This window comes from Papilio polytes, unplaced genomic scaffold, assembly GCF_000836215.1.
Source record: "Papilio polytes unplaced genomic scaffold, Ppol_1.0 DF822067.1, whole genome shotgun sequence".
NCBI lineage: Eukaryota > Metazoa > Arthropoda > Insecta > Lepidoptera > Papilionidae > Papilio > Papilio polytes.
Window position 1 is genome coordinate 2,484,327 of NW_013527137.1, and position 11,814 is coordinate 2,496,140.

Here is an 11,814-nt window from a genome sequence, read left to right on the forward strand (position 1 = left end):
AAAAAAAAAAGCTAAGGAAACTCTAGCAATACAAGTACTTCAACCCTAATTAATTAGGCAGGAAAATTGTATGCTAGAACTGCAATTGTATATGGTCTATTCTTCTTTACATTAATTGAAAAAGTTATATTAACACCAATAATCCAACTACTCAGTTTCTAAAATTAACACCCAGGCTATAAGGTTCCCAATAATTATAATAATTTTCAATTATTTCGCACAAGTACCGGTTCGACAGTCATGTAATCGACGCGTGCTTATTATGAATTTCGCAATACCGCATTGTGCGATAACTTACTTGTACGGTAAACCACAATACTGAATGTTCGAAATTTCCTTATCACTTCACTTAACATGCCTCCTTACATAGGTTCATTGGTTATTGCTTAAAAAATTAATTCGAAACTGATAACTTGCTAACTTAGTACGGCAAAAAGCATTTTACTAAATTTAGTACTCACATATTTATTGCTATGAAAATAGCAATTTTACTATGTTGTTGAAAGTCTGAACACCAATAGAAAATACTAAATAAAGCTAAAATAACTAACATTGAAATGGAATGGAAAGATGTTTCCTGTATTAATGGAATGATCAAAACAATACACTCCTCTATTTCAGACTATCATAAGGTTTACAATTATTTAAAAATAATACAATAGTTGTTATAATAAGTGTAGTCATGATTGAATTTAATACTTGTATCTTTATTTTAGTGTAGAGCTTTATTTTAGGGTATCGGAGGCTAAGAAGTTTAATCACTTACATGTACTCCACAGGTCTTGGGTTCATATCCTACAATGTACCAATGTGATTTACGATTTAACGAAAATCTTATGTACATAATTTACCCAATGTTCTTATGGTGAAGGAAAACATTGTGATGCTGCACATATATGTGAAAAAATTCAAAGATATGTGTGAAGTCAACCAACCCGCAGCATGTCTAACATGATTAACTATGGTCTAGTCACCCCGACTTGTATTTTATAAAACTTGTATTCAAAGTTTGTTGTTGTATTTATTACAAATACTTTATGCAAGAAAGGTTAGCTTGGAAAAGTTTAAAAATAGCTTCAGTTCAAATATAAATAGCTTCAGATATCAGTGATTATAATCATACTTGCTTACATTTCATTCTTCTCAAGAGACATATTCTATGATTCTTACTGGATTTTTAAATTTGTAGTAAATGTAGATATTTATGTTAAATTTAATTCTGTACTGATTTATGTGGTTTAAGACAAGCTAATGTAGAATGTTTTTTAGCCTAAGCATTACTTTAAGTACAGTAAATTAACAATTGGAATAAAAGACAAATAATTTGTAATTTTTCATTGGAAAACATTTTAAATCATGCTATAAAATACGGCAATAAATTAAATGAGACTTTAGTTCGGCCTAAAATATACAGTAGTGATATTAGATAAAAATAGATTCATGTTAAAATATAAAAAAACAATTATAAAGGTAAAACTGAGTTGCAAAAGCTTACCAGAACTCGATAAACTTTCTATTTCAACTTGATGTAAACATGCTAGATGACAATCACCACTGTTACTTGATTTAATTTAAACTACTTTATTCTCATACAAAAAAGTACAACGTTCATACACACAAGTTATTTCACGAACGATAATTTTAAATTAATTAAAATAAAAAACAACACCCCACACTCGCTTTTGGTGCCAACTATTCATTTGTCACTGTCAGTGTCAACTCTTAAAATGACGGTAGACTTTTTTATGGCCTGGTTACTGGACTTTTAAGCCAACGTATGACGTTTATGTTGTAGGTTCTGTTTGGATACTCGTCTCATATGCTAATTTTATGGCTTCCAATAGATCGCATGAGTAAATAAACATCAAATATCATAGATTGCGACCATTTAAATTTTTCATTTGTTTTGCAAATTTGTATAAAGTTATATTTTTATCGTTCATAGTATTTCGGCATTAACGAATTTTAATGCACTGCATTAAGTTCAATTCGTTTTTTTTTTAAATCTTAAGATACAAATTCACATGCTACTTGTATACGGGTATATTTATTTTTGATTAAACTTAAGACACAAATGCTTATGTACTTAAGAGTAGAATAAATCGGTGCGCTGTTAGTTTTGAATAATTACTGCTAAGTGTTTTCAACATTTCCTTCAAATAGCTCGTAGCTCTTTGAACAAGCAATCGAACGTTATTAAATATTGATGCATGCTAAAAGCGCGCAAAGTGCTCAATTTAAAATGCACCAGTAACGAATAAATTAGTCAGTAAATATTGTACTTTGCTTACTAGTATCCCTCGAGGTATCCTAGAAAAATGTTTTTGTTATAACTAATAAAAACAAACGCGGAGTTTTCTGTAAGATTCTCGTTGAATACAACAGCTGCTATTACTCCCGTGCAAGTCGTACCGGAAAATTTATTATCTACGTCTATTCTTCATAAGAAAACTTTACTATTGTAAGACAAGCAGTTCACATTAGATTTATTAATGAATACAGTTTAACAACGTTAATAACTTTAAGATGGTTTTCGATATTGACCAACTTTACAATCTGTAAAAATATGTAATTGGTTTCTGCCCCTTTCAGAGAGTCTTTATTCATACTTTTTCGATCGTTATTACTTTCGTGGGCTATGTACAATATTAACATTACTATTAGAAACTTATTAGAACACAAATACAACCTTATACTTGTACATTATTCACGTTATGTACATGCACAGGGTATCTTGACTCGTTGGCAATGTGTTTGATTGGATTCTCTGTTTGAATCGGGTTAATATGGCCCTGTTTATAGGTTAACTGCTTTCGGTTTGATTAAATGACATATTGTTTGACTCGTGATTGTTGCGGTTACATTAGGGATGCGACGCTCCCTTAATTTTAATATGTTAAGGGATTATTTGGAGTTCTATTCTCTATGTATTTTCTCGACGTATTTAGGGCTAGAATTCAATTATATATGTAGTATGAAATATATGATAACCCGTATTGATTCAAGTTCTATTTTTAAAAAGTAAAACTATAATTATGCGTCTGAAATTAAAAAATGTTGCCCTTATGTACTAAGGTATTTTCTTTGTGGTAATTAAATTTTATTGTGTATTGTAGAAAAGAGGCTAAGTGCCAAATTATAGATTTTCTCAAGCTGTTTTTGTGGCATCATAAAAAACACATTTATCAGCGCCGTACAAGTCTCACTTTCAAGATAGTTGAACCCGGATTTGCGCCTAAGTGATTTTTTATATCCTTCAAAATCATCGAGTAAGGTCAAAAGGAAAGTGGTCTACAATAAAAAAATTACAATGACGTAATAATTTGGTCATTGACATCACTTTTAATGTAACTACTATTTAGTACTTTAAATTGAAAGATTTCACTGTTAACTAGAAATGAACAAATCAAAACTTATTTCCGACAATGGTTAGACGGTAAATTAATCCGATAAATGAGTGTAGAAGGAAATGGAAATATAACTTTCATAACCTTATAAACGTTTACACATGACTTCGTAACAAAACAGCCACTTGACATATGCGTAGATAAAATATAGGCAAGTACTCAAGTACATTGAGGGCGCATACGTAAATCGAAATCCTTTCCGTTCTGTAGCATTTTCTTCGAGTAAACATTTCGCTGAGAAGTTGCTACTGTACAATTATCTTAGGAGCCATGTCAATATTCACGCATGGTCGTTCCTTTTGAGACGTTCCTTGCCGGCGAACGGTTGAGCAGTCACTACGGCTTCACGGCCCAACAAACTTCTTACATATGTTTCTATTTACCTTCTTACTTTTCCTTGTTGCGCACTGATCTTTTACACAGCATATTTTACAGAACACTATAAATATTTTTTCATTTTAGTTTTATAGTTTTCACAACAGCGCCTGTAATTTGTGATTAGCAAATGCTTCTTGACTCGCGGAAATCGCTGAACGGTAGTGAATTGCATGTTCTTAGCTTGTATGCTTACTTTTACTACAGTTTAAGTGAAATAAATATAGATGTTTTTTAAACCGTGGTATTTTAAAAAAAGAACAAATCTGTTTTTTTTTCGATAAACATAGAACCTGTTAGTTAAATGTCTTTTATTTTAATTAATTTTAGGTTATATTTTTAGCAATCTATTTGCGGTGTGTTGTTACTGCTTAACACCATTTTTAACAGTGAAAATATGTCTGAATTTATATTATTTGCATTGGAAATGTTCACACGAACGAAGCTGTTACCAATTCGCATTCAACCGTTGCGCAAACATTAATGCAACAGTGAAATATTACACGAAGCATATACGGAATAATTTACATATAAATTTTGTACGTATTTCTGTAATAACTCCAGTGGACTGTCGACGCCGACGACGCTCTCCGTTGACACAACTAACAATGTTACCGGGCCTTTGCGGTGACGCGGCTGGGGGAACTCTGTTATGAAGGCTGTAATAGCTCTCCCAGTTTCCAGACGCGGGATAGTTTAATAAAGCCTATTCGCGAACAACGTATTGTATTCAGAAACTAAGTTCATTAGCGACTAGCTAGTTACGAAAGCGTACGCAACCTGATTCTACATCTTTAAACTTTGCTTACAATAAACCTAGCGTGCATTGTCTTGTTAAGAACATCTGTATTGGATTTTAAATAAAAAGCAACAACGTACATATTTAACAGGTAGCTTTTATTTTTACATATGTATCCGTGAATATATTTCCGGTCACCGATCTGAAACAAAAAAAAAATCTCATAAATCTATGAAAATGTTAGTCGGCTCGCGCCCTTTTCAATAGCGGTCAAAAAGCGCTAGTTAAAATGTATGTAGGCATACATATGTATGAGGCTAGGATCTCGAGCGGGATAAATCACAGAGCAGGCGTTATGCACATAACTCTTGGATACGGACCACTTGACATTAGCAGGGACTGTCCCCTGTCACAGATAGCAATCTTGTAACTAGAAATGACTTCACATTTATAATTTAAATATGTTTTCCAAATGTTCTTGTACATTTATCTTACCTTTAACATAATATGAAATAGAACTAAACTAAACGTGTTACTTTTAAATTATTATTTGATAGCTGTCGCCCGCGACTCCGTCCGCGCGGAATTAAAAAGTAAGGTAAGATACCCTATATGTTCTTTCTGACCTTGTTCTACATCTATGCCAAATTTTACCGAGATCAGTTGGACTGATTTGGAGATATGTTATAACAAATATACATCCATCAATCCATGTAAACTTTCTCATTGATACGATTAGTAAGATAATCTTTATTATAAAAAATTTTAAATATGTTATTTGTCACAAAACTAAGGTAACAGAAATTCAATGAACTACCTACATATAAAAGTTTTTGTTAAATTGTTAACTGTAAAAAAATTCGATATGTACAAATTAAACGCCCCTACATAATACACACGATGTATAAAAATAAACTCCAAGAGGTAATGAAAAGTTTTTGTTATTTTTTTAAAAAGGTCAACTGTGTGTTTAATAATTTTTATATCATAATTCAAATAACATATATGAATTTAATTAAATACGTAATAAATTTCGTTTAACCTTTAAGATAATGATAGTGAAAAGGTTTACGTCAATTTTTTATAGCTTTTATACATTTGGTAATTTTTTACTTTGTTTTTTTTATCTACATATTTTAAAACGTATTTAAAATAAAATCTTGTTTTCAGAATACCATGGGTTAGGTAATTATTAAACCGGATTTATTTTACTATAAATTATGATAATCAATAATTTAGAAACATCATAACAGTGTCTAAGTCGTTAAATGACTTCATACTAACATATAAAAAGTGTGTGGATATTTCACCTTTAAATCCTACACAAGTTTTATTAACTTACTATTTTTTTTTATTTATATTATAAATGCAAAAGTTTGGAAGGATGTTTGTTAAAGTATCTTCAGTATAACTAAAAGGATTTCACTGAAGTTGTTTTCGTTTTTTTTTTGCTATTTTTTAGTACGAATATAATTTTTTTTTTAATATTGGTTTATTGTGTATAGAGATTGCCAGTAACTGGCTAGTTAATCGAATCTAGGATGGGGAAAAGGGTTGGTAATCTATTATTAAATCTCATTATTTCACCCTAGTTCCCTGTAGGATTATTTCTAACTGTCCTGTATTAACACACTTATAATTGAGATATATGACTTGCTGTTTATTTTGTTATGTTCCTATTCCTATAATAAATAATATAAAATTAAACAATGCCACTTGTAGTAAGATTTGAACAATGGGGATATATCCAAATCGCAGGGATGAGATTGCGAAGAAAGGTTGTCACTGGGACCTAATTTAATTCATTACGCGCCCGCCCCGCACTGACCCTTTCTCAACAAAGCGTAAATGACCGAATGCAAAATTTCGTTGAAATGCTACGAAAAAATATGTTATCAAAAAACGAGAAAAACGTAACAAATGATATGAGACACGTAGTGTTTAATTGTGAGTTTATTGAATTAGTTATAAATATTAAAAAGCTAAAGCCTGTGTAGTAATTATTGTTATTATAAACGTTTATAACTAATATCCGCTACAATAAAATATAACCTTGTATGAAACCAGTTCTGCATAAGTATATTATACCATCGATGAAAAACATATTTGTGTGTATTATAAATTTCTATACTATAGAGATATTATGTAAATTAACGAAAAAAAAAATTTGTCCTATGCTAAATGTAATATAAAGAAGTATCAATTACCAGCTCACTATACGTCCACACTAAGGGGCTCGGAGCCTATCTTAATTTAGGGTGACTAGGCCATAGTCAACAACGCTGGCCCAGTGCGGGTTGGTTGACTTCACTCATATCTTTGAATTTCTTCGCCGATATGTACATGTATCACCATGTTTTCTTTCACCATAAGAACGCCGGGTAAATTATGTACATATGAAATTCGAAAACTAGAAAAATCTCATTGGTACATGTCTGGATTCGAACCCAGAACCTGTAGATTATAAGTCATGTGCTTAACCCCGGACTTAAAGGCGCTTCTAAAAAAAACAATAAACCATAATCTACATCTACACTATTATAATAAAGCGTAAACACACACTTCTTTGTTGCCTAAGATCTCAGAAATTACAGCTTATTTTTGAATAATTCTCTTTTTAATAAAAATCCCTACACTCACGTCACATCACTTATATATTTTAACGCCATTAAACTTAGAGGGTAAATATTTTGGATAAAAACTCTAATGTGAGTAAAGAGTTGCTGCCAACATCAAGGAAGCAAGGTTGACATGGTTTGTCATCATGTCATGTCATTTTGACATTTGCAATTGATAATTTGACTCATGTAAACAGTAAAATTTTCATAATTTTACGCGGATGAAGTTGCACGGGAACAGCTAGTCTTATAATTCTATTAATAATTCAGGTACGCTTAAAATAAATCTCATAAATTAAATTGAACCCTTGACTGAACAGTTTTGTTGATAGTACCTGCGAACTGATATATTAGTTCCGCCTTAAATCCCACGCCTAAACAAATATTTGCTTTTACGGGACAATTAATATTTTCAGGACGTGGGTTCACGTTAGCTTTATTCGTGTTAAGCCCGAGTTAAACCTGACACGGAATAAAGGCGAAAAGGTTTTATGTTGCAAACATACGTGCATATAACCTTATTTTACTTTTTGTATACGTCACGTTAAAAGATATGTACATGCTAACGTTGAAAGGTATATTTGAGTTATTTCAGACATACTTTTAGTCTGGTTTTATGTTACAGAAACGTGTGATATTTACGCCATGTCAGTGGATGCTATTGAAGTAAATTAAATTAAAATAAAATAAAACATCATATAAACGTAAATAAACCTAATATTTATTTCTCTATTAATTTAATAATTGTTCAATTATTACAATAGTTATTTACAATGCCAAGAGTAATAAAAATAAGCATTTATAACTATGGTTTTTATGATTCAGTTCTACCGGTTTGTTTTTTTGTTGCATAACTACAAATCTACAAATGGCAAAGTAATTCCTATCAAGTTAAACTTGTTTACCGTCCAGTTGGAAAATATTTGGATGCTTTGTATAGAATTGACATTGGTTCAAGGTTGAATGTGTTAAATTAATCAATGAAAATAAACTCTCTCCATTGTATTTCCGTAATCTATATCTATACTACTATAATAAAGCGTAAATACACACTTTGTTGCCTAAAATGTCAGCAATTACAGCATATTTTTGAATAGTGCCTTTTTAAATAAAAAGCCCTATATACGTCACGCTTTAGGCTATATATTTTCATGCCATTAAACTTAGGGGGTAAACATTTTGGATAAATATCCTAATGTGGAAAAGAAACCATAAGTTGCTACCAACATTAGGGAAGTCATGTCATGTCATTTTGACATTTGCAATTGACACATGTAAACAGTAAAATATTTTTTTACAATTTCATGCGGATGAAACCGCACGGGAACAGCTAGTATAGGATAAAAAAAGTTCATGACATTGAAATAAATAACAATAAAAGATTTTTGCCTTTATATTTTTTTTTGTCATCATTCTGTGTTATTTAAACGGACAAAAAAATAGGTGATTAAGCAGTGGCATCCTACGTTTAGTACATCTTTGTATTTGTAAATAAACAATGGTAGTTTACTAAATCGTCTCGGATACCAACATGTTACGGTGCATCCTAATCTATCCGTGTCATTAAATGACGCATGTCATAAATAAGGAAAAAAAAGTAAATTATATTCTTCTTTGTTTTATAAAAATGACTAATGTAAAAAAATATTATTCTATAACGCATCATGTCATTATTAATAGTATATTTAAGTGAATAAAATAAATAATAACATTAGATTCATCAACAAAAATAGGAAGACAGAGATGTAGACTTAAAAATAATTAATTAAAAAAGTTTAGAAATAAGATTTTTTACCTTCATTCTGTCATAAGCAGTTCATTTAGTTGCCAGTGTCACCGACATCATAAAACGATTCCATTTCCTTTTTGTCTAAATCAGCGAACATATTAATATCGACTACGAATCCTTTGCTTTCTTCATTAGTTCGAATAATATCTTTTAAATTAGACTGGAAATTTTCATAATGCTTATTCCTATCGTTCTCATCTTTATATACCTTACTATAATCTTTGACGAATTTCTCGAAGAGTTGCGGCGCGTCTTTCATATCGTATTTGGGCTTTTCACTTTCGTAGTTATCTTCTAAAATTTCTGTATCTTCTGATATTTTCTCTGCTCTGTCTTCACGATATTGATAATAATCATAGAATGATTCAGCATTGTATTCCATCGCCGCTATGGCACTTATCGTCAATAATGTAATTAATATTAATCTTTTCATGGTTGTATCAAGTCGCGATGTGATTACTTCACGTATCATGAACGTCTGTCCGATGACTACGTTCAACGCGACCTCGAAAACTTGTTTCTAGTGGATTGTTATTTTTATAAGCGTTACGAATCTTTGTTTTTTTTTTTTTATTATTTACATGCGCGTAGAAAATCAAAGGATTATAGAATCTTTTACTGCCCTGGCCGCATTTTCTGCTTCACGTATTTGTCAGGAATTTAATAATTATAAAATCTGAGATCCATATCTATACTTCTATGCTACTTTTGTATTTTTGTATGTAGTTACGTTATCATTTAGTAACGCAGGTATTATTTTTACTATCATTTTTAATTGTAAACGAAGTCGGGGGCAGCAGCTAATCATTGATATAGGATACATTTTACAAATGTCTTTTATGACAAATTATCTGGCATCCAAGATATAAATAATTTTTAAAACAAGTTAAAGTTGGATACTAAGTGTATACTCCGAAACAACAGATATTTGCCTAGGGGAGACGGTAGCAAGACAAAGAAGCTTCTCGTAAAATATACGGAATAAAAAGAATCTAAATTATATTTTTTATTGTTACATTTTAAGGTTCAGCCGGTGTGAAAGCGGCTCAATGGTGGAGATAAAGAGAAAACAAAGCTTATCAGTGGCCAACTGTAGGTGGGTCGCGCACAAAGCCCTTGAATTACGCGACGGCCCGACTTGGCTCGCTCTTATCTGTCAACAAAATTTTCACCTGAAATGGGTACTTATAGGAAGGGAACTGACAAGAGGTATGAAAACTACAGTTAGAATTATTTTGTGTAATAAAATGTGCAATTAGATAAATAAATACACAAGTAAATATATATTGTGAGATTGGATCAAAGCAATTGACCATAAATTCAAGTTAAAGTGTTAAAAATAATTCTGCGGTTGTTATTTTTTTTAATATTTTTTGTCCTAAAATATAGATGTACAGTAAGCCAATAGATAAACATGTATGACGCATACAAGATTATTATAATAACACAAGATCTTTGCGTGAGTAAATAAGCGGTCATCAGTGTTTTCTTAAAGTTAATAAATAAATAATAATTGATCATTTACATATATTACAAAGAGAATTAACTGTTCCGTAAGATAAAACAACATGAAAGTTGGAACAGATATAGAATAGGAATAGATTACAAACTATAATAGCCAATAAGCTACTCACTTTTTTAATTCTGTGTAGATTATGTCGCCAGAAAAATGTAGTATTTAAATATTATTTCATTACCAGAAAGTTATTCTATTAGCAAGTAGCTACAATTCGTATATTTCAGTATTTCAAATGTCTACAAAAACAATATAACGGATCGATAGAAAGAATGCGTATGCTTGCAAATTAAATGAAATATTCGTATTTGTTCAAGAATTTTTTGTTCAAAAAACATGTTTTTTGGACATATATGGTCCTAAAATGTCAAAGTTTCATACGGCTTATGTCAACTTACTCAAACATTACCCTTCTAATAAATGTAAAAGTTCTATGTAAACGACACCGTTCAGGTCGGCCGTCCGTCGGTCTATTGCACAAGTTTAGTAATAAATTAGTCAGTTAGGCTTGTTGGACGCAGATAAGTGGATCAAAGTAAGGATTACCTTGCTTCTGGCGAGTCACTGTTGCTACTTTTGAAACAGACATAACAAAGGCTCTTATGTCGTCCCTCGTTCTGCAACAAATATGAACTTGGAACTTCTTTAACTCTATACAAATAAGAGTTGCAAAAATAATTCACAATGTAAAATGTAATTATATATTATTAACAAACGAAACACGCAAATTAACTAATTTCAGGCTCAAAGCCTTAAGCCTTTTAACATGTTAATTCCCAGCATACAAGACAGGTGGAGTTATGTAATAAAGAAAAGGGTACCGCCCAAAGGGTAGCCAACATCTTCTTAAGATTTAATTATGAGGGTATATCCCCTACGTTGGCCTGTTTGCTCAATTATCCAAACATCCTTTAAGTAAGGTGGCCTCGTAAAAAGTAAATAAGCGCCTAATAGCATCTCCAAGAAATGGAATTAATTTCTTACTCAATGAGCCAAATTATGTTATTGAATTACACAATAACATCAAGGCGAAAAACAAAAGACTACTCGGTGCTAATAATCCTGTGTTTTGTCTCTGAACACTTTTATAATATTAATATTGTTGTTCCTACGTAATTCTTCAATTAAGGGGACAAATGAATAAGAGTTTCGTTGTAATGTGCCTACTAATATTTCTAAGCACGTTAATTATTTTATATCCATATCAATACTGTGTAACTAGTGGAAGATGTTAGATGGTTTGCTTTCTTCAAGCGTTACAAAATTCTGTAGCCAAAATTGTTGTTCCGTAACTCTGATCAATATACCTTCGAATTGCGTAGTTCGTTATTGTTTCGTATCCCATGTTATTCAGAACCTTCCGCGGCCGT

At 31.2% G+C, this 11,814-nt stretch overlaps 2 protein-coding genes across 2 annotated transcripts in view; both read right to left on the reverse strand.

Annotated features, from left to right (window-relative positions):
• LOC106107318 (sodium-independent sulfate anion transporter) overlaps nucleotides 1–1,700 on the reverse strand; it is a 24,762-nt gene extending 23,062 nt beyond the window's left edge. The window contains exon 1 of the mRNA XM_013288129.1: nucleotides 1,496–1,700. The gene's annotated coding sequence lies outside the window, so the exon portion shown is untranslated. The remainder of the gene's footprint in view (nucleotides 1–1,495) is intronic.
• Nucleotides 1,701–4,658: 2,958 nt separating this feature from the next.
• On the reverse strand, nucleotides 4,659–9,429 carry LOC106107031 (cysteine proteinase-like). Its single transcript, XM_013287709.1, has 2 exons — nucleotides 8,935–9,429; nucleotides 4,659–4,723 (listed from the first exon to the last, which is right to left on the reverse strand). The coding sequence occupies exon 1, from the start codon at nucleotides 9,398–9,400 to the stop codon at nucleotides 8,960–8,962; it is 441 nt and encodes a 146-aa protein (XP_013143163.1). The 5' UTR covers nucleotides 9,401–9,429; the 3' UTR covers nucleotides 4,659–4,723; nucleotides 8,935–8,959.
• Between the last annotated feature and the right edge of the window lie 2,385 nt (nucleotides 9,430–11,814).